This window comes from Salmo salar, chromosome 05 (genome assembly GCF_965601325.2).
Source record: "Salmo salar chromosome 05, fSalSal1, whole genome shotgun sequence".
NCBI classification, from domain to species: Eukaryota; Metazoa; Chordata; class Actinopteri; order Salmoniformes; family Salmonidae; genus Salmo; species Salmo salar.
Genome location: NC_138295.1, coordinates 83,859,460 through 83,882,763, shown reverse-complemented (window position 1 = coordinate 83,882,763; position 23,304 = coordinate 83,859,460). Strand labels below are relative to the sequence as shown.

General features: G+C 41.2%; 1 protein-coding gene and 1 long non-coding RNA gene across 10 annotated transcripts; one reads left to right on the top strand and one right to left on the bottom strand.

Annotated features, from left to right (window-relative positions):
* Nucleotides 1-989: 989 nt before the first annotated feature.
* Nucleotides 990-14,286, bottom strand: LOC106598535 (casein kinase II subunit alpha). Of its 3 annotated transcripts, XR_014392439.1 has the most exons (16): nt 14,180-14,286; nt 13,328-13,424; nt 13,023-13,097; nt 11,412-11,540; nt 11,141-11,252; nt 10,913-11,014; nt 7,897-7,947; nt 7,726-7,785; nt 7,336-7,419; nt 7,019-7,129; nt 6,738-6,839; nt 6,227-6,327; nt 5,678-5,826; nt 4,101-4,190; nt 1,960-2,159; nt 990-1,833 (listed from the first exon to the last, which is right to left on the bottom strand). XR_014392439.1 is itself a non-coding variant. In XM_045697590.2 (15 exons), the coding sequence occupies exons 4-15, from the start codon at nt 11,510-11,512 to the stop codon at nt 2,056-2,058; spliced, it is 1,167 nt and encodes a 388-aa protein (XP_045553546.1). In that variant the 5' UTR covers nt 11,513-11,540; nt 13,009-13,097; nt 13,328-13,424; nt 14,180-14,286; the 3' UTR covers nt 990-2,055. The 3 variants fall into 3 exon arrangements, 2 of the variants coding, with proteins under 2 accessions (XP_045553546.1, XP_045553543.1); XM_045697590.2 differs by having other exon boundaries at nt 990-2,159; nt 13,009-13,097; XM_045697587.2 differs by having other exon boundaries at nt 990-2,159.
* A 608-nt stretch (nt 14,287-14,894) lies between these two features.
* On the top strand, nt 14,895-23,022 carry LOC106600078 (uncharacterized). 7 transcript variants are annotated; one of them, XR_006759804.2, is made up of 14 exons: nt 14,895-15,236; nt 18,965-19,058; nt 19,305-19,366; nt 19,584-19,616; nt 19,784-19,834; nt 19,938-19,976; nt 20,070-20,108; nt 20,222-20,266; nt 20,382-20,438; nt 20,522-20,560; nt 20,911-20,958; nt 21,438-21,953; nt 22,086-22,124; nt 22,628-23,022. It is a non-coding gene; the product is annotated as an uncharacterized LOC106600078 (long non-coding RNA). The 7 variants fall into 7 exon arrangements; XR_014392437.1 differs by having other exon boundaries at nt 16,187-19,058; XR_006759802.2 differs by lacking the exon at nt 18,965-19,058.
* Nucleotides 23,023-23,304: the final 282 nt, after the last annotated feature.

The following is a 23,304-nucleotide window of genomic DNA, read 5'->3' as shown; positions in this document are numbered from 1 at the left end:
AATATGGCCGCCTGGTGGCTTCAAAGCCTCTCAATGGCCAATACAGAGAGTCTGCAATCCAGGGCTGAGATACATTATTGGTGCATACACTGTACTGATGTCAGTGATATAGTAGACTTTTCCTTGGTACCAGAATATTTAGGCAATTACCTTCCATTATAGGCTATTCAATCAATTACAGACTCTCTCCCCAGAACCAATAGATTATATTTTAGGACAATAGTGAATTTGATTTTAAAATCTCAATCTGCACATGAACAGTTGAAATCACTCATAGAACAGAATACAACATATCCTGGTATCAATACAGTAGTGGACATCAATCATAATATATCCTGGTATCAATGCAGTAGTGGACATCAATAATATATCCTGGTATCAACGCAGTAGGAAGTTGGCGATAGGTCACCATGCAACAATGCTCAATGTGTAATACTGTTGTGTGGGAAACATTTTTGGCTTTTTTCCTTGAGACAAATAAAACGCTGAGTAACCCAATTAATTACCCCTTCTTGAACTTTAACACCAAAGTACTCATTCTCAGTTCCATCTGTTTGCAAGGTCCAAACTATTTGATATTTTACAAATTCCATTGGCATTAGTGCCAGTGAATTTAAGCTCCAGAGTGCTAGAGGCATCACTACAGACCCTGGTTCGATCCCGGCTGTGATCGGGAGTCCCATAGGGTGGCGCACAATTGGCACTGCATCGTCCGGGTTAGGGGAGGGTTTGGCTGGGGGTAGGCCGTCATTGTAAATAAGAATTTGTTCTTAACTGACTTGCCTAGTTAAATAAAATAGAAAACATTTGTTGTTTAGACTCCATTACATAATACATTAGGCTGGGCTAATTGAAATAAATTCATCTGTCTGTGTTGCTTTTACACCAATCTAACCATGCATATATTTGCCAGGGTTTCTACAGCATCAATGTCGGTACATTTCACAGAAAGAACAGAAAACATACAATGATAAATAAATATTCATACCTGCCTGTTTAAAATTGTTTATTTATGAAGTCGATTTTTTTTGCAAGTGATAAGACTCCTCCCAAATTAAAAACAAAAAGTTACAAAATTGCCTATGTATTCAAAATCATGTGTAAGAGACCGCATTAAAAAACAAACATGTATACACGAAGTAAAAGTAACACCAAATTGGCAAACTATTGACCCTGTGATAGTCAGCATTTGGTGCATGCAACCTAACAGTTACTGTAGAGTATCTACAGATGTCCAATCCAAGTACCATAGCTTCTAACAACTTCAAAACACCGGTAACTCCTGCACTTAACAGTAGTGTGTGAGCAACTATCCACCACTGTCAAGTGGAGGCTACATCAGAGAATCCTGTCTCGTTTTGTGAAGTTGTCTACAGGTTCAGTGTATTGCAACAGCAGGAATCCCCAAACAAACTGTTTCAAGCTAGACTGTATATTTGGGACATACAAAATAAATGTTATTATCCATTCTCTTCTTCTTCATCATGTCTACATTGTATTAGAATTCCTAGACCACTGGCATTTTGTGAAGTAACACACCCCATGTATGTTATTTACTACTTTCAATCATCCAGACAGGTGCGACAATAAAAAATGATGTCAAGTCCAGATCTCAAAATATAACTGAACAGGGAAAAGCAATTTCAACATCTTTTCTCCATCATTCTTCTCAACGTAATAAAAAGGAAACCCACGGGCCAGGCCAACACATAGTAGAGAGTGGGGTGGGCTGAACCGAACCACGGGCCCACACAAACATAGGTGAGGAGGTCCCATGAGGAGGTGGTGGTTTCAGGGCTGTGCCCCGGTGGCAGATGGGAGGAGGAGGTGGAGGTTTCAGGGCTGTGCCCCGGCAACCGCTGGGAGGAGTTTTCAGGGCTGTGCCCCAGCGGCCACTAGGAGGAGGAGATGGAGGTTTCAGGGCTGTGCCCCGGTGGCCACTGGGAGGACGTGGTGGAGGTTTCAGGGCTGTGCCCCGGTGGCCACTGGGAGGTGGTGGTGGTGGAGGTTTCAGGGCTGTGCCACGGCGGCCGCTGGGAGGAGGTGGTGGAGGTTTCAGGGCTGTGCCCCGGCCGCTGGGACTTGTGGGGCCAGAGTGTTGGGGGCAGAAATGACAGGTGATCCAGCGTTGTTAGCCAGTGCCTTTGTGGAGGTGATACCTAGAAGAGATAGTGGACACATTCTCACCAATGACTCCTACTGTCAGTACACTTATTGACATGAAGTAAAAGAAGAGAGCAGTGTGATCTATGGTCAGTAGTAGGGCTGTGGTGGTCACGAAATTTCATCAGCCGGTGATTGTCAAGCAAATAACTGTTGGCCTCACGGTAATTGAACCTTCAGGACACTGATGCAGACCGTAGGAACATTTACATTGTAAAAAGTCTAATAAATATAGCCTACACCATCACAATAAATCCATGATTTATTTTAGGTCTAAAGAAACATGATATGAAGAAAATGTAGACTATTTCAGAAGAACAGATTAGCATACTCTGAGTTGTCCTTACGTTAGATCCTGATGTGGCTATGACAAATGGCTGTGGGCTACACTAGTTCATTTAGCAGACAATATTTGCTTAGAATTCCGTGGCATTATTTTATAGTATGAAGAATACAATTGAACAAAGCTGAATAAAATATTAATATTTTCTCCAAATGATTTGAGGGAGTGTGCACATGCGGCTATTCTGTGTTGAGCGGTTAACAAAGAAATAGGTACTCTTATTTGCTTAATTTAGAGTTATTAATGTAACTTTAGTTCTACAAATGCTATATGTTTAGATTTTTAATACATTGTAAGGCTGCATGATGCGACTAATGATGATTTGAAAAAAGTCGCTTGAAAAAGCTTGAGCTCTGCTTTGTTTTTTGCGCAGGCTATACACACTTCATCAGTCTCTCATTCACAATTTGACAAGCACTTGATAACACCTCGAATTTCACGGCGGCATCCCCTTTGTGGCCATAATGTACCCTAAAAAAAAATCTATTCTCAATCACGTGATCGGGTCTTTCTCACAGGCTACAAGTTAAGACAAACACATCGTGGACGCAACTGCGCGTATCCTTATCCAATTCAGAGGTGAAGATATTAGAAGAACTGCCCACATTTACTTTTAAAATCAGCCAACAAGTTTAGTCGGTCTAACGAACAGCAAAAGCACTAACCTGTCAATCTACTATCCCCCATAGTACAAAAGTTGACCTATTCTATTCTGTGCAGATATAAATATTCCAAACATAGTCTGGGACAGTTGTGGGATGCAATAGATCCCAAATTAATATAATTACTAGCATCAAAAAAACTATTTTAACGCAATGTGGCTGACACAATAGATCAAAACGTTTAGCTTAAAATATTGATAAACTATTAGGCTATTTCTTCACATTATAAGGGCAGCAATGCACACGGCATCTATGCACTTAAATAGCGGATGGAGGACGGTTTTCCGTGATTCATTTTCATGCCAGCCAGGTTGGCTGTACTCCTGTTGTAAATATAAGCAATGTGCTTAATACTAGGAAAGTTGAGAAATAAATATAGTAGGTCTAGCCTATAGAAAGCTGATGGGATCCTCCTCTATTTAGTAGAGGCCATCACTCTGTTTTCTAGCGCAATTAAATAGCCTATAGAAATGTTGCGCAACATGAGCTCATGGGCTCTCATTAGATTTTAGATTACATTGATGTCAGAGTAATTAGAGGGACAATAGAGTGCTGAGTACCAGGCAGTTAGCAAGTTTGGTAGGCTACTAATGACCAGCAGCAACATTATAGCTTGGAGAAGTCTAATTACTGTGACTAAACGGTCATGTGGAATTTGACTGCCTTCATGACACGTGACTGCCGGTATGGCGGTAATTCGGTCACTGCAACAGCCCTAGTCAGGAGGAGTACTCACCATAGATCACAAATAAAACAGTGGTGTTGGGAAACCATTCAATCAACGTACAAAGTTCAAAGAGTAATGATAACAGCACATCTTCCCAGGGAGTTGAGACAGAGGTTCCGTCCCGAATGGCACCCTATACCCTAAATAGTGCACTACTTTTGACCAAAGCCCTACGGTCCTCAGAACACAGTGTTGGATGACTTACCTGCCATCATACTGGAAGAGCTGACTGGAGTGGAGCTGGTAACCATTCCTCCAGGAGTGCTGCCCCTTCCCTGATCTTTAACAACGGGGTCTGGCATCAGAGAGAGAGACAATCAGATATCTTCTAAATCAACATGCATTAACCCAATCCACCGACAGCTATGATAGCAACACTCATTAACCCAATCCACCGACAGCTATGATAGCAACACTCATTAACCCAATCCACCGACAGCTATGATAGCAACACTCATTAACCCAATCCACCGACAGCTATGATAGCAACACTCATTAACCCAATCCACCGACAGCTATGATAGCAACACTCATTAACCTAATCCACCGACAGCTATGATAGCAACACTCATTAACCTAATCCACCGACAGCTATGATAGCAACACTCATTAACCCAATCCACCGACAGCTATGATAGCAACACTCATTAACCCAATCCACCGACAGCTATGATAGCAACACTCATTAACCCAATCCACCGACAGCTATGATAGCAACACTCATTAACCCAATCCACCGACAGCTATGATAGCAGCACTCATTAACCTAATCCACCGACAGCTATGATAGCAACACTCATTAACCTAATCCACCGACAGCTATGATAGCAACACTCATTAACCTAATCCACCGACAGCTATGATAGCAACACTCATTAACCCAATCCACCGACAGCTATGATAGCAAGACTCAAACTCTCTGACGTCAAGAACAACAGACCGGTATGCCTTCTTTCTTTTTTTCCCCAAAACACTTGAGCGTGTCATCTCTGCCCTAGTTCTCCCATGTCACCCTGTTCCTCTGCACACGCCACTTGCTTCCAGTCGAAGCTGGCATCATCTCCAAGACCCTGATGCTTGCCTACGCAGCAGTAAGAGGAACCGTCCCTCCCTACAATCAGGCTTATTTGAAAACCCTACATCCCAACCTGAGCCCTTCGTTCCACCACCACTGGTCTATTGGCCCTCCCACCCATACTTTGAGGGAAAGTGAACTTGATATGATTGTGATGTATTGTTGTCTCACCAAGCTATCTTAAGATGAATGCACTAATTTTAAGTCGATGTGGATAAGAGCATCTGCTAAAGGGCTAAAATGTATACTGTAGTCACATGAACTCCCCTGAAGAAACTGTAAATATCTGTTAAAAAGCCTTCTGCGTCAATGTGTTCAATGGCTGCAAGAGAATCCACTGAATATGAACCTTTTTTAACAAGAAGTACTTTAAAAGTATTGTATTGAGGCATAATTTAGCACCATAATCTTAATATCTAGCAAGGGTTCTAGTACTTAAACATTCAGTTAGGTGTCTAATGCAGCAGGCCTATATTTAATTTTTTTTTAAACATTTTTAGTCATTTAGCAGACGCTCTTATCCAGAGCGACTTACATTTCATACATTTTTTTCCCCCCCGTACTGGCGCCCCCGTGGGAATCGAACCCACAACCCTGGCGTTGCAAACACCATGCATTGCAAACACCATGCTCTACCAACTGAGCTACAGGGAACACCTGTAGCACGTATATCTAGAAGTCTGAGTGGAGGCGGAGGGGAAACTCACAGAAGTATGGGTGTTCCATGGCCTCCCGGGCCGTGAGGCGAGCGTTGTGGTCGTAACGCAGCAGCTTGTCCAGGAAGTCCAGTGCCTCTGTGCTCACCAGGTGCTGGTTCTCACTGTGCACAAACCTCTCCCACCTCTTACGGGAGTGTCTGGAGAATGGACCAGGAGAGAGAGGTCAATACATAAAATCAAGTCAACATTCATTCAGAGTGTAGATTCACAAAGTTCTCTCAATACACTTGACAAAGAAGTTTAGGGAAAAAGGAGACAAAAAAATAGGAACAAGTCATATCAATATATGGAAAGAGACTGGTGGCCAAATTGACTGTACCCATGAGTACTCTTAAATTGTCATGTCTGAGGGGCTTTCGCCATTCAACTCTTTCTGTTTCTATGGGTCAATATATTGGGCATTACTAACCTGAATTACTCAAGGCAGGGGTCAGGTGTAAACTTACATTCACATTGTGTATTTGGACCATTTAGTAATACATTCTGAAGCCCAGTTCTGTTGAAGTAATCTGACGATGAAATGTTGGATATTCTTACCTGCCCAGAATGTCATTAAACCGTGGGTCTAGTTCAATGTTGTACTTGTCGATGTAGTCATACAAGTCCTCTGTGCCGAGGACTTTAGCAATCCGTACGAGCTGTAAAACAGAAACAAAACATTTCAGAGGGAAAACAAACTAAATCAAAAGCCTAAGGCCTAAATCTGGAATTCAACTGGCAGTCAAGTAAGAGGGCTAGAAGTATGCAGTAAATATCAACCATCAGCCTTGTTGTAAAGACTGTAGTCTCATCATGATCAACACATTGTTTGAGGTTTGTTCATCAGCACTGAGAGACTCAATTCTTCTCACCTGATTGTAGACAAACCAAAAGACTCAACCAAAATACTTACTTGTAATCCTACAGAAAGTTGCAATTCAACTGGCAGTCAACTAAGAGAGCAACAAGACATCCACTTGATAGTTAAAATCAGTGCTGTTGTAGTAGAGACTGCAGCATCAGGATTCAATATCAACACATTGTGATCAGCACCATGAGACAATTCTACCTGGTCGTAGTTGTCGTGTCCATGGAAGAAAGGCTCCTTCCTGAAGATCATGCTGGCCAACATACAGCCCAAACTCCACATGTCTAAACTGTAGTCATACATCTGAAATAAAGAGAGAGAGGAGAGGGGGAGAGAGTGAGAGCTGTGCTTAAAACAACGACTACATTACTATACCAACTTATTAGAACTACATTAACATGCTACTATATATTTGTGGCCAACTATACTAGTTAGTTTCATGTTTATAACTAGTCTGGTCAGACTGTATTGAGTGGTCTCACCTGATAGTCTACCAGCAGCTCAGGTCCTTTGAAGTAGCGCGAGGCCACTCTCACATTGTACTCCTGGTTAGGGTGGTAGAACTCTGCCAAGCCCCAGTCGATCAGACGGAGCTACAAGAGAACGTAAGTTAATAATAAATTTCTAGTTCTATGATAATAACACTATTAATACACAGGCCTTATATAGAGCTTTTCTAAAACCCAAAGACGCTTTACAATAAGGAAACAAAAACGTCTAACAAAGTCGTCTGGTTAATTATGGTACTGATACAAGCTATAGTAACAGAATGAATGAAAGTAGGAGACTGAATTCATACCTTTCTGTGTTCATGATCAATCATCACATTGTGTGGCTTGACATCTCTGTGCATGATCCCCATACTGTGACAGTAGTCAAGGGCCTGGGAAGAAAAAATTAGGTAACGGTTTAAACTAATAGTAGTCTAAATACGAGATGTATCATTGGCATCTGAGATTTGATTTATTAGGATCCCCATTAGTCGACACCAATGGAGACAGTCTTACTGGGGTCCGACATAACAACAAATACATTACAGACAAAAAAACATACATTTAAAAGCATTAACAGGTAGTGTGTGTACATCTACCAGTTCTACATACATGTCAGTACATACACACAACAAGTAGGTCACATGGGGGAGAGGCGTTGTGCCGTGAGGTGTTTGTTTTTTGAAACCATCCCTTACCTTCAATATTTCAAACATGTAGAACCGTATGTCGAAGTCTGATAAAGTTTGATACAGTTGCTGAAATACAGAGAAAGAAAATCTATCAAAATGAGATGGCTGGACATTGGTTCAGAATGTAACGTTAATTAGAATTCTGTACAGACAGATGAACATTGTCTCTCTCCTCACCTTGAAATCAGTGTTGTTTACATGCTCAAAAACCAGCGCGGGAGTTCGAGACTGAGAAGACATAAGAAAAGGCATGAGGAGCTACAATAACTACAATCACTCACTCAACCAGAACACAAAAAATACATTTGAAAAAAATAAGAATAATAATCGGGATGGTAAAACGTTTTCAATGTAAACTCAAATGATTAAAACCAGGTATAAAGTAGAAAAGCGATATATTTTTAAATAAGATAATCTTTGACAACCACCAAAATAAAAACTACCATAAATTCCGGACTATAAGCCGCAACTTTTTTCTCACGCTTTGAACCTTGCGGCTTAAACAATGACGCGGCTAATATATGGATTTTTCCCGCTCAGTTTTTTGGCGGCATGAAGCTTTCATTAGACCAACGAAATTGCCGAACGGGTTAAGGTCAAACAACGTTTTTGTTTACTGTTTAGATTAAATCGAGCGTTCTCAAACTTCCCATCATTCTGATTACGGTAGTCATTTTGTCACCCTCATCATGGCAAAGACACGGAGAAATGCATATGATGCAGCTTTCAAGTTGAAGGCGATTGATCTGGCTGTTGGAAAAGGAAATAGAGCTGCTGCACGGGAGCTTGGTCTTAATGAGTCGATGATAAGACGTTGGAAACAGCAGCGTGAGGAATTGACTCAGTGCAAAAAGACAACTAATGCTTACTGCAAATATTTTGTTACAAGCCGTGTTTCGTTAAAGCCTATTTATTTTTGTTACACGCCGTGTTTCGTTAAAGCCTGTGCAAAGTTCATTTGTTTCAATGTACCGGTAGGCACCTGTGGCTTATAGACATGTGCGGCTTATTTATGTTCAAAATATATATATTTTTTTTTATTCAGTGGGTGCGGCTTATATTCAGGTGCGCTTAATAGTCCGGAAATTACGGTAGACAGTCAGGGAGAATAAAAAAAATGTCATGGCATTGATTTTGTTATAATGTTTGAGTCACTCAGATAGCATAAGAACAAGGCATAAGAACATGGCATAAGCCATGGCAAAATGTGTAGAATTACAGGAAATTAGCTTTAAAACTAGTGATGCACCAATATGACATTTTTTGGCCGATATTTTCCTTGCCAAAAAAAACAATAACGATAACTGATATTTAAAATTGTAGCGACCTTTTAAGCATTCCAGTACAGTTAAAAAGTTAACACACACACACACACACACACACACACACACACAGAAGCAGCGTTGTTCAGTCGTTTCATTCTCAACCAGGATTTCTATGGAACGCCGTTTGGGTCTTTGCGTGTCAAATAAGCTTGTTGACCAATCAGGACCTGAATATGACTGCAAGTCAAATAATAATTTAACGAGCTTATACATTTTTTACGTAGTTATTACACTATCACTCGTATTTGATATATCACAACGATTCATCAATACGTATGCTCAATGCTGGTAAAGTTGTCTCGTGCACCTACAGTGCTGGTCATAAAAAAAAAGCTAGCTAGCTCATAGATGCAAACAATGTAATTCTTCCCCAAAAACATAGCAAAACGACATAATCTGTTTCAGTAGCTACCGTTAACTAGCTAACTATATAGCTAGGTGTCACCATCTAAAATAACCCTAATTTATCAGACAGTTCTTATTTGATTAGTCAGACCCATCTATGTGAAGCTAGCCACAATAATTAGCCACAAAAGTGAACTTTGCAGTTAGCCTTCAAAATAAAAGTATGGCATAATTATATTTGTATTCATTTGCATCACTGTAAATTACATACTTTTATTTTGAAGGCAAAATGCAAATTCCACTATTGTGCCTAATCCTTATTGTGGCTAGCTTCACAACACATAAGCCGGTCCGGTCAAGTCTCACTAGCCAGATGAAGCTAGTTGGCTGCTTATAACGTTAGCTTTGGGCAACAGGGTAAAGTAGCTGGCTAGCTATTTATTTTCATGAACTGAAGTTCAATTTCAATAGGCGAACAACAAGTGGCAACCTAGCTAATACTTACTCACAAGGATTCCTAAATCATTGCTAAGAACAATGAAAATGACTGCAGTTTCTACTGGTCATTGTTTTCAGGCTGGTTGTATTGGTGCTAGCTAGATACCAAGCTAAAGCTAGCTACCCCAGAAGTTGCGGTCGAACAAATGATGCTTTATTACCAACACGGTATTGTAAACACATTGTTCGTGGCCGGTGTTTGCAGACTTTTTTGTACAGCTTTGACAGTGCTACTGTATCTTTTTTGACACACAAAGAGCCAAACGCCGTTCCATAGTATGCATGTCGTGAAGCTATTACTGTGTAACTCCGGTAGGGCAACATCTGAAAAACAGAGCAATTGGTAGTGTGTACCGGTGCTCGACCAGTCAGCAAAAGCCAACATCACCCACAACAGAGAACGGTTGATTGTCAAGGGCAATGAATTCCATTATCTTGGCTTTCATGGATTTCGCCTTTGAGTTGTCTCGCTGAAATTTTCTTACTCTTTCAAATGACTGCTTGACTTGTTGACTGCTCGATCCACACAGCAGACATTGTGGGCTAGGTTAGGAATGATGTGTTGCACGTGTAGTGCAACAATTTACATGGCGTTATTACGTCATGTACCTACGTTATATAGGTATGCACGGTAGCTTTGACATCTGTTTTTAACATCGGCTTTAAACTAGACATCGGGCCGATACCGATGTTGGCATTTTTAGCTAATATCGGCCGATTCCGATACGTTCACTGATATATCGTGCATCCCTATTTAAAACAGCAACATTTTGTCTCTGCGGCTAAGAGGGCCTCTAAAATTGCGCAATTGGCCACGCCCCCGCTAACTTTGCCACAGCTGCTGAAAAAAAATCCAGGGGGAAACTCTGGATGGAGGTAGCTGATTATGAAGCACATTGTTTCTGCTTAGTGATTGAGCAACAGCCATTGTAAAAAAGGCACAACAAAACGAGCATGTGGTTGTGTTATGATTTACACTTTACTAGGGCAGATTTATAGAAATTAGGATTATGAGCTCTACTCACCACAGGATCCTTGACGATGTCTAAAAGTGAGATGATGTTGGGACCGCCTCGCAAGTTCTCCAGAATCTTGATTTCTCTCTTGATTTTCTTCTTTTTGACAGGCTATTGACAAACATAACAAAATACCATTAGGACTTCATACAGTACGTCTCTTTGGCGAGGAGCGAAATTTGAGTTAGGGGATAAAATGCCAATACTAAATTAAATTAAAATGAATATGGTACCAACCTTGAGTATTTTGACAACAACCTTCTCATTGTTGGTGATATTTATGGCTTCAAACACCTCACTGTATTTGCCTCGTCCTAGTTTGCGCACCAGCTGGTAGTCATCTTGGTTCCTACATAGTCAGAGAAGAGGCAAGCAATGTGATGGCTTGACAAGTTCATTTACGTCATTTAGCAGACGCTCTTATCCAGAGCGACTTACTAACACACATACCAGAACATGCAACAGAAAACAATGTGTTCAGCTTTTGAACCACACACGCTCTACGTACCCCCATTCCACCACATGGGACTCGTAGTCCCAGTATTCCCGAGGCCTCTGTGTGTTTACATCAGAGTAAACTCGAGAGCGGCTTGGGACAGAGCCGGACATATTATACACAGGATGTTCTCTGGATCACCTGGGACATAGAAAATAGATGCACCTATTATAATAAAAACAAACATGATAGGGGTGGTGTATTTGAGTCCACATCGCACTTATAATGTCATTAATTGTGGCCCCTCCAACCCCCTGAAGGACAAAAACTAATTTGGTTTTACAGCTTTTTCTTTTGTTGTTACATGTAAATCATTCACAATTATTTTTTATTTTTTTTACAGTAGATACATAGCAAAAATAAAATGTGATAATTGATATACATTATATATAGATAGATAGTACTTATACAATATAAATTGTGTTTTATAGTCATAACTATTATATAACATGAGCTTTTAAACCCACCCCTCAGCTACTCTCAGTCCATCCCACCTGTCTCCCTAACCCCACCCCTCAGCTACTCTCAGTCCATCCCACCTGTCTCCCTAACCCCACCCCTCAGCTACTCTCAGTCCATCCCACCTGTCTCCCTAACCCCACCCCTCAGCTTCTCTCAGTCCATCCCACCTGTCTCCCTAACCCCACCCCTCAGCTACTCTCAGTCCATCCCACCTGTCTCCCTAACCCCACCCCTCAGCTACTCTCAGTCCATCCCACCTGTCTCCCTAACCCCACCCCTCAGCTACTCTCAGTCCATCCCACCTGTCTCCCTAACCCCACCCCTCAGCTACTCTCAGTCCATCCCACCTGTCTCCCTAACCCCACCCCTCAGCTTCTCTCAGTCCATCCCACCTGTCTCCCTAACCCCACCCCTCAGCTACTCTCAGTCCATCCCACCTGTCTCCCTAACCCCACCCCTCAGCTACTCTCAGTCCATCCCACCTGTCTCCCTAACACCACCCCTCAGCTATTCTCAGTCCATCCCACCTGTCTCCCTAACCCCACCCCTCAGCTTCTCTCAGTCCATCCCACCTGTCTCCCTAACACCACCCCTCTGCTTCTCTCAGTCCATCCCACCTGTCTCCCTAACACCACCCCTCAGCTACTCTCAGTCCATCCCACCTGTCTCCCTAACCCCACCCCTCAGCTTCTCTCAGTCCATCCCACCTGTCTCCCTAACCCCACCCCTCAGCTACTCTCAGTCCATCCCACCTGTCTCCCTAACCCCACCCCTCAGCTACTCTCAGTCCATCCTACCTGTCTCCCTAACCCCACTCCTCAGCTACTCTCAGTCCATCCCACCTGTCTCCCTAACCCCACCCCTCAGCTACTCTCAGTCCATCCCACCTATCCCCGTAAACCACCCTCTGATGATTTCCATGTGCCATATATTTGTCAACTTTGCTGTTTCTAATAAATTCTGAACCTATCTAATCGATATCAAGGAAGATCCATATATAAGAAATATCTATAAGGAGAATTAAGTGACTGATTGAAAGTAATGTAGACTAATGAATCATTCTATTTTGCATACTGTTTGCATCAGGTATTTGACTGCTGTTTCGCTTGACTTGGCACAGTAGGCCTATAAGAGTGTGATTGATCACCGTGTGAATGGTACCTTGGAGGTTTCCTCCAAGCTGCAGGTGACAGGTGGGGTCGCTGCAGAGCTGATGCTACGTTGGTTTGGTAGAGGCTGCAGGATAAAACACACAAGATGTTAGTTTGCTAGCTACATATTTTGGTCAGGTAGCCATCATGATATGGGCAGGTTTTCCAGACACAATTTAAGACCAGTCCTGGACTATAAAGCATGCTCTATGGAAATGAATTAAGTACAGGACTAAGCTTAATCTGTGTTTGGGAAATCGCTGATGTAGTGGTCAAAGTTATACTGGTCAAGATAGTTTGCTAAAATCAACAAACCTGATTGTTGTAGTTGTTAAGGAGGACATCCAACCAGTCTAATCAGGGGGCACCGGGCTCAGTAGAGTCATCACTAGGATTCCCACTGTCATATGCCCTGTTGGAAGACATACATGTGATTGATTTAGTACAATACTTGGCCAAAGAGTCTCAACTCAACCTCTCTGACTTGACTCATAAACCTGTCACTGCTTACGAGCTTTATTTCTATGGTATTGTGTAACGGTCTGTCAAGTGTCAACAATGCTGAAAATCATTCACTGTATGATGAAACCGATCAGAAACATCTGTGGTACACAAAGCAGTTTCATTATGATACACAGTGTCCGGCTGGGACCCACACGGTTTAATCATCTGTGGTGAAACTCCCTCGAGACAGTCACACACGCACGAGCCATGGCCTGCACATGTAGCCAACTAGCTCGCGCTAGCTGCTTCCATGATGAACTGCACCGCATCAAAAGCCGGATGGGAACACTACGTTAGCTAGCTAACAAGCAAATGTTAGCAATAGTTATATTCACGAAACATGAATTGCTGGGCAGGTATTTATCTATAAATGTTACTAAATAGTATTAGCTGACGTACATACGTTGAAGATTGCTAGCTACAACAAGCTACAAAATATTATTTGTTTTCAGAATTAAAAAAGTGACAACGGAGTGCATTAAGCGAGGTAACTGGCTGACAACGCCTTAGCTAACATTTTGTGGGCTACCTTGATAGCTAATGGTAGTAAAGCTATACATACTTATGTATGCTTTAAGAGTATTTGTCTTATATGCAATAACATGCAAAGTTGACTGAAAACAATGGCCATCTCACGTAGGTAAATAAGCTAATGTGTATTACCTCTCGACGTTGTTGGGACATCAATATGGCGATGCTTGGTTTAGCGGCAATGTGCACCTCCATTCCTGTGAGGGGCGCTGTGCTGTCTTTGTGTGGAAAATGGGAGAGAGAAAACACGAGGCTCTACTTCTCTGAAAACCTGTACTGACACCTAGTGGTTAAATTTGAGAACCTCTGTCTCACAATTCAATCCTAAGTATATTATACATATTATATATATATTTTTCACTGTGCGCCACATGCCAGAAGTTTCGACAATAGATAGGGGTGGTGTATGTGAGTCCACATCCACATCGTACTTTTAATGTATTTTTGGGGGGGCCCTCCACCCCCCCTCTTCAAAGGACAAAAACAAACTTTGTTTTTACAGCTTTTCTTTTGTTGTTACATGTAAATCATGCACACATTTTTTACAGTAGTTACATAGCAAAAATAAAGTAATCCGATATTTTGATATAAATTACATCTAGATAGATAGTACTTATTCATATTTTTTTTTTATAGTCATAACTATTATAGAACATGAGTTTTTAACCCCACCACTCAGCTACTCTCAGTCCATCCCACCTCTCACCGTAAACCACCCTCTTGTGATTTCCGTGTGCCATATATTTGTGCTGTTTCACATAAATTCTGAACCTATCTAATCTCATAGATTGTAAGTTAAAGATACATTTTCTTACTAAAGTTATTATTATATTGTTGATTGATTGACTATGGTAGTACATCCTCCTTAGTTATTTTCCACAATATAAATCTATGTTCTCACTGGGACAAGACCAATGATGTTCCAGACAGGGACAACGCACAACGGAAACGGTGCTGTTCTGATTGACCAATTGAAAACCGGGGAGGGGTTGGGTTGTGGGTTGGGGAACGCTCCACTGCCCTTTCATCACTCATTGCTTCAAGCCACACCGTACTACGCCCACTAAGCGGAGAAAACGTACCTCAACGTCTGTTCAAGAATGTTGAAACACGTTTTGAGGAAACGTGTTGTTCAGTACAAACCGTCACACTACCTAGCTACTGTTTAATCGAACTGAATGCACCCCAGGTATGTATGACGTTCCGGACCCATGGACATCTAACTCTAATGCGTAACTATTGTTGATTTGATAATGCATAACTCCAAAACATTAGTATTTTATTAGAATCTACATTAGCTTCTGCCAAGGCAGCCATTACTCTTCCAGGGGTCCAAACATGCACAAAACATCACAACAATAGTCTACATCATAAATAAAACACATCACACAATACATTGTGCACTATACACATTTGCCTATCTGCTCCACCTTTACAAATGTACAGTACAAAATGTACAATATTACAATGTGTGGGTGTGTGTAGAGTGTGTGTCTCTTCACAGTCTGCGTTGTGCCATGACGTGTTGTTTTATCTGGGTTTTTTTTTATCTGATTTTACTGCTAGCTTGAATTACCTGATTTGGAATAGAGTTCCATGTAGTCATGGCTCTATGTAGTACTGTGTGTTTCCCAGCCTCTGTTCTGGACTTAGGGACTGTGAAGAGACCACTGGTGACATTTCATGTGGGGTATGTATGGCTGTCTGAGGTGTGTTAGCTGCTTGACCAGACAGTTCAGAACTTTCAGCACGTCAATACCTCTCACAAAATCAAGTAGTGATGAATACAATCTCTCCTCCGCTTTGTGCCAGGAGAGATTCACGTTGATTTTCTTGATATTAGCCCTCAGTGTACATTTAAGGGCCAACCGTGCTGCTCTGTTTTTGGTCAATTGCCTATGTCCGTCTTTGCAGCATTTGATCATATAACTCGGCAGTAGTCCAGGTGTGATAAAAACACAGATGTATGATCTTAATTTGAGCCCGTTTGCTACAGCAGGAAATTAATCTTGCAGCAACAGGAAATGTTGCATGGCTATGTGTTTGGCGCTGACAGAGATGGACGCTTCGCTTCGCGTTCTTAGGAAACTATGCAGTATTTCGTTTTTTTACGTATTATTTCTTACACTGTTACCACAGGAAATCTTAAGTCTTATTACATACAGCCGGGAGGAACTATTGGATATAAGAGCAACATCAACTTACCAACATTACAACCAGGAATACGACTCCCGAAGCGGATCCTCTGTTTGGACCACCACCCAGGACAATGGATCGGAACCCAGTAGGCGACCCAAAACAACGGCGCCGCAGACGCCTCACAAGTCCTCAACTGGCAGCTTCATTAAATAGTACCCGCAAAACACCAGTCTCAAGTCAACAGTGAAGAGGCGACTCTGGGAAGCTGGCCTTCTAGGCAGTGTTCTTCTGTCCAGTGTCTGTGTTATTTTGCCCATCTTAATCTTTTATTTTTATTGGCCAGTCCGAGATATAGCTTTTTCTTTGCAACTCCAGGAGTCGCCTCTTCACTGTTGACGTTGAGATTGGTGTTTTGCGGGTACTATTTAATGAAGCTGCCAGTTGAGGACTTGAGAGGCGTCTGTTTCTCAAACTAGACACTAATGTACTTGTCCTCTTGCTCAGTTGTGCCCCGAGGCCTCCAACTCCTCTTTCTATTCTGGTTAGGGCCAGTTTGCACTGTTCTGTGAAGGGAGTAGTACACAGCTTTGTGTGAGATCTTCAGTTTCTTGGCAATTTCTCACATGGAATAGCCTTCATTTCTCAGAACAAGAATAGACTGACGAGTTTCAGAAGAAAGTTCTTTGTGTCTGGCCATTTTGAGCCTGTAATCGAACCCACAAATGCTGATGCTCCAGATACTCAACTAGTCTAAAGAAGGCCAGTTTTATTGCTTCTTTAATTAGCACAACAGTTTTCAGCTGTGCTAACATAATTGCAAAAGGGTTTTCTAATGATCAATTAGCCTTTTAAAATTATAAACTTGGATTAGCTAACACAACGTACCATTGGAACACAGGAGTGATGGTTGCTGATAATGGGCCTCTGTACGCCTATGTAGATATTCCATAAAGAATCTGCCATTTCCAGCTACAATAGTCATTTACAACATTAACAATGTCGACACTGTATTTCTGATAAATGTTATGTTATTTTAATGGACAAAAAAATTGCTTTTCTTTCAAAAACAAGGACATTTCTAAGTGACCCCAAACTTTTGAACGGTAGTGTATATTTTTTTCAGCAGCATATTATGATCAATAATGTCAAAAGCTGCACTGAAGTCTAGCAAAACAGCTCCTACAATCTTCTTATTATCAGTTTCTTTCAGCCAATCATCAGTCATTTGTGTCAAGGCCGTACATGTTGAGGGCCCTTCCCTATATGTAAGCTGAAAGTCTGTTGTTAATTTGTTTACTGTGAAATAGCATTGTACCTGGTCAAACACACTTTTTTCCAAAAGTTTACTAAGGGTTGGTAGCAGGCTGATTGGTCGGCTGTTTGAATCAGTAAAGGGTGCTTTGCTATTCTTGGGTATCGGAAGTACTTTTACTTTCCTGCAGCCCTGAGACACACACTGTCCTGTAGGCTTAGATAGATAGGAGTGGGAATAGTCCGCTACCATCCAAGTTGTCAGTACCACGCGGTTTGTCATTATTGATAGACAGCAATACCTTTTTCACCTCTAACACACACACTTTACAGAATTCAAATTCAGTTATCCATGAAAATTAAGGTTTAGAGTTTGTTATTGGCATGTCATGCCTAAGTTTGCTAATCTTGCCAATGAAAAAGTCATGAAAGTAGTCGGCAATATCAGAGGGTTTTGCAACGTTCAATTAAACAGTGCTGTTTTGAACGACCAAAGAAGAATTAGAAAATAGAGAAATATTGAACGACCAAAGAAGAATGCCTTTGATAAGAGAAATATTGAATACAGAATGAACATACTTTCTCTTTGGTCGTTATGGCTAAGGGACAACGTACACTGAGTGGACAAAACATTAGGAACGCTTCCTAATTTTGAGTTGCACCCCATCTTGCCCTCTGAACAGCCTCAATTTGTCGGGCATGGACTCTACAAGGTGTCGAAAGCATTCCACAGGGATGCTGGCCCATGTTGACTCCAATGCTTCCCACAGTTATGTCAAGTTGGCTGGATGTCCTTTGGGTGGTGGACCATTCTTGATACACATGGGAAACTGAAAAACCCAGCATACCCCGTTCAAAGGCACTTAAATATTTTGTGTTGACCATTCACCCTCTGAATGGTACACATACACAATCAATGTCTCAATTGTCTCAAGGCTTACATTTTTTTATTTAACCTGTCTCGTCCCCTTCATCTAAACTGATTGAAGTGGATTTAACAGGTGACATCAATAAGAGATCATAGCTTTCACCTTGATTCCCCTGCTCAGTCTATGTCATAGAAAGACCAGGTGTTCCTAATGTTTCGTACACTCACTGTATATGCTCATGCTACACTTTCAGAGTGCGGTATCAATTAATCCACTCATTGTGTAGGCCTACCCTCTTCTAAATTGCTGTAACAATGACAAGGAAATGCCAGAGGCATGTTTTGTTTGCATCACTGACCACAGGAACCAGTCACCTATAATCAACATAGTGTAGAAAGAGAAGATCTTTGTTTTGTACACCTCTTGAATGAACAGTCACATCTTGGGAGTCTTTGTCTTCTAAGTCAGTCAGTTGTTTGTCGACTGATATTATAATTAGTCATTTGTAAACTGTAAACCTTTTTGTTTAAATGCTCATCTGATTCCTCAATCTTAAACCATTCCCGCGGTCATGCACTGTTTCCTGCAGAGACACCTGACACAGCCCCCATTCTATCTCATAAAAGTGGGTCTGTGTCTATTGTCTCTGTGGTTCCAGCCAATCAGCTAGAAGGAAAGGTATAAAACCTCTGATGGGTCTTTTAACAAAGAGATAGAGGACTCGTGTGATGACTTCCACCCGCAATGAAGCTGTAAGTCACTTTTTTTATTGCATCATGGCCTCTTTGATTGATATATTCTTTATAACAATGTAACATTTAGGTCATGTAACATTTAATTTAAATGTTGTGCGTTGTCTTGGCTTAGTCTTACAAAGCATTAGATTTAACACTGTACAACTATCTTTATAAAAGGGAAGGGAAAGGGAGGATACCTAGTCAACTGTACAACTGAATGCATTCAACTGAAAAGGCCAATGCTCTTTATTTTTCTCGTAGCTCCCTGTGTTCTCTGTCAGTTCTGATGCTAGTGGCTGTTGTGTTCATGGTACCAATGAAAGGTAAGCCTCATTTACCCTAAACAAGGATCATATATCAGCCTATATCGATTTGCTCCAGTAAGCTTTTCCAGTGAATTGTTCAGCGTGTCATACACTGGCCAAAAACAATGAGCTTGCTTTTATTGCTGTGATAAAAAGGTATGATACAGTATATGACATTATATTATTGAGGTTATGGAGATTCAATACATTAATAATACTACTGTTTCCTTTTCAGACAGAAGTGAGGATGTGTTAAGCTTTTTGAATGGTGAGATGGTTGGCTACATGCTAATGCACTTGTTTATTTTCTTGTGATGATGAGACACAAACAGTTGTTAGTCTTGATGGAGAAATCACATTTTCAAAAATTGATCACAGGTGGTGAGATTCTAATAAGCTGTTGGTAAGGTACCTCATTTTCAGATGTTGTTACAGGTGCCCTTGACGTTGCTCCCCCAACTCAAAGCACCTCAGGGAAAATCAAAGGTCGGTTCTTCACACTTTATATATACATTTTGTATCTCTCCTCATTTTGTTACTTTTAAAATCATTAACCCAATCTGCCGTCTTTCTGTTCTACTTTCCCCAGGTCCTGAGAATACCTTTGGTAAACCAGATCCAACCCCAGGTTAGTGAAAGTAGATTTGGATGTTTGAGGGAAATGTTTCTAACTAGCATCTGTTATTGCCATGTTGACCTAATTTATTACCGTGTTCAACAGCACGCCCAAGTCCTTTAAGACCAACAGAGAACTCTGCAGGTAGTTTTTTATTACCTTTAGTTTCTAATCAAACGGTCAAACTTTGTTGTGAAATATAATGAAATCAATGTTACATTACGTGTATCATTACTCCGCAATCATTTGTCTTCCAGAAATCTCAAATGTTACCCAGGCTGCAAACTCTGCTTATTTAACAGGTTAGTGTGGGGAAGGTTGAGCTGGGAAGTTATCAATAGTCAGTAGTTAGTGTTATTGATATGTGCTTGATCATGTGTTTTTTGTGTTATTGATCATTGTCTGATCATGTATCAGATATTGTAGACTCAGATGCCAGATCCAAAGAGAATTGCAACTCCGATGATCTTACAGGTGTGTGGAATATGGTTTGAAAATAATGTTATATAGGAAGTTTCAATATCATTTTCAGAGTTGTTTTATTCAATGTCCCACAGATGCAGGACGATCTGAAAGTAACTCAGCAGAAAGCAGAGGTATATTAAATATCAAAATAATCTATCACTGAAATATCCGTAGGGGAAAAGTAATCTGTAATATTGATGTCATAGACTGTTACGGCCACACCAATTCTGATTCTGTCTCTCCCTCTCTCTCTATCTTTCTTTCTCTCTCTTTCTTTCTCTCTCTCTCTTTCTCTCTCTCTCTCTCTCTCTCTCTCTCTCTCTCTCTCTCTCACTCTCTCTCTTTCACTCTCTCTCCCTCTCTCTCTCTTTCTCTCTCTCTCTCTCTCTCTCTTTCTTTCTTTCTTTCTTTCTTTCTTTCTTTCTTTCTTTCTTTCTTTCTTTCTTTCTTTCTTTCTTTCTTTCTTTCTTTCTTTCTTCAGAGGATGATGATGACTCTCTGGGATCTAATACAAAGATTACACAAACTGGTATGTCATGTTTTACATCAATGTAATGTAAAGAAATGGTAGCTAGATAATTGATGTAGCGTCACTGTTTTTCATTCCAGACAGAAATGCAGAAGGTAGCACAGGATTCTAATTCTGCTGGTCAGAATTCCAGCCTATTATAATTACATCCCATAGACATGTAACTAACACTATGTAAGAGACTGAACATGACATCACCTGGCCTTGTCTTGTTGTAGGACAGCAACAGAGATGAAAAAAATGATGTGGTCGTGGTTGTAGCAGCCGCCAAACCCTCTACTGAGATTCAAGATATGTCATAATCTACTCGATGAAGTCCTTGGCCAACAGTGTATTTAAACAAACATAGAATTAACATACTTAGAATAAAAACCTATTAAACCAATAGCACTTATTCATATCCATAGATTTTCATACCAAGAGTAAATTCTAAATGGAATCTGTTGACAGTTCTAACTGACTCTTAATCCTCAATACAGTGACAGACGACAGCAGCAGCGACGAGACTGACAGTTCTCCTCCAAGTGATGTGAGAAAATACAAACAACCTCCAGGAAGGAAAACCATAAACCCAGACCATGTGGACAGCATGCAGACAACCACCAGGCAGGATACAACCAATGGGAGCGAGGAGCTGGATAGAGAGACTCAGCGGGACCCCACAGGGGGGAGAGAGAGAACCAGCAGAGTGCTCATTGATCTCAACAGTGAAGAGGATGTGATGGTGGGCTGCCAGGGTACTGTCTGTGTGCCCGGAGAGCAGGGGACTACAGTCAATGGAGGTGAAAATGACGAGAATACCAGTCTAAACAGTAGAGATAGAGATATCCAAAGCCAAGAGGTCACAGGCACAGCCACGGAGCAGGCCCTACGTAGGGATAGTTGTAGGGGTGTAGTGAATGGAGTGTTGGACACAGCCAGAGAACAGCAGGACTTGGACAGTATGGAGCATGTCAATGGTAGACTCAATGGTACTGATGAAGCCAACAGTAGAGGTTCGTCTGGCTTCTATTCTACCATGATTCCAAACTATGGCTTTACAAAAAAGAAGATCCACAGCAGAATTCTTTAACTACTGAACCTATATTATTGAAAAATATCTGAATGATTGCTTTCTTTCCTAACAGAAACCAGAGATGAGGTCAGCACTGAGACGAACCCAGTAGGTAGGTTTAGAGAAAACACACCATGAACAATAAAACAATCCCAGTAAAAACACTGAGGTCACTGAGCACTTCTGTTCAGATGGTAAGTAGGGTTATGTGTTCTGGTAAGGGAAAGATACAGAGAAACAGCAGATGATTTATATCCACCTAAATATGTGCTGGAAACACTTTGGTGAGGAAAATATCACTTTCTCCTATTGCGAAACCCACAAATGTTCTCTAGCAGGTCTAAAAATATTTCCTGTTTTGCAAAAATATTTAAATTGATGTGGTGAATCAGAAACATTACCCCAGTGAATACTTTGTATAACAATTTCTGTTACAAATAAGACCACTGCTTCTAAGACCTAAGTAGAAACAGACCAGAGGTGTTACCTACCGGAGTCAACTTACATCCATATTACACATACAACCACTGTTTTCAGACTTCTTATCTTACCACTCACAGGCAAATTGTTTAAATCATACTGAGTGTTCTCCATGTTGTCTGCTCTGTGTTCTAGTGATTGGTTAGCCTCCAGGAGCCCCAGCCAGGAGCTCCAGCCAGGAGCCTGTCAGTGCCAGAGGCTTCCTCCAGGTAGAGTTGGCTCAGCTCTACCCTGCAGGGCCTGTAAATCTCCCTGCCTCTCACTCGTGTGTCGTCTCCCTCAAGCTCCACCGACTCTACCAGACCGCAGAGAGTCCCTCTCACACTTATATTCATGACAGAGACGTCAGTACATCTGTGGATATTTACCACCAATTTTTCACTTCAAGTGATCTTGAAATAAATGGTATTCTGACAGCAGCTGTGCCCCCTGGTCTTACTGCCGGTAGTACATTTGAGTTGTGGGTGAATGGAAATAAGATGTTTGGCTCCAATCTGATCAATCTGATGAAATAAAGGTTTCTCAAAAAGCATTGTTTGTTGTACTAATTAGAGGTAATTCAATAAAAGGCTGTATATACATGCAAATTCACAATTGTAAGGAAAGACGATGCATTGTTTGAAGGCAGAATGTCTTACAGTGTTACACAACTGCTTGGACTACATGACCATTCTACACAAAACATTTTCTACATTTCAACTTCACCCAATCATTCAACTGTCAACTTGGCCCATACAAACAACATTTGGTAACTTTGTATAAAATATAATATGGCAGTGATTCAACAACGGAAGAAAAATATGTTGACAGAA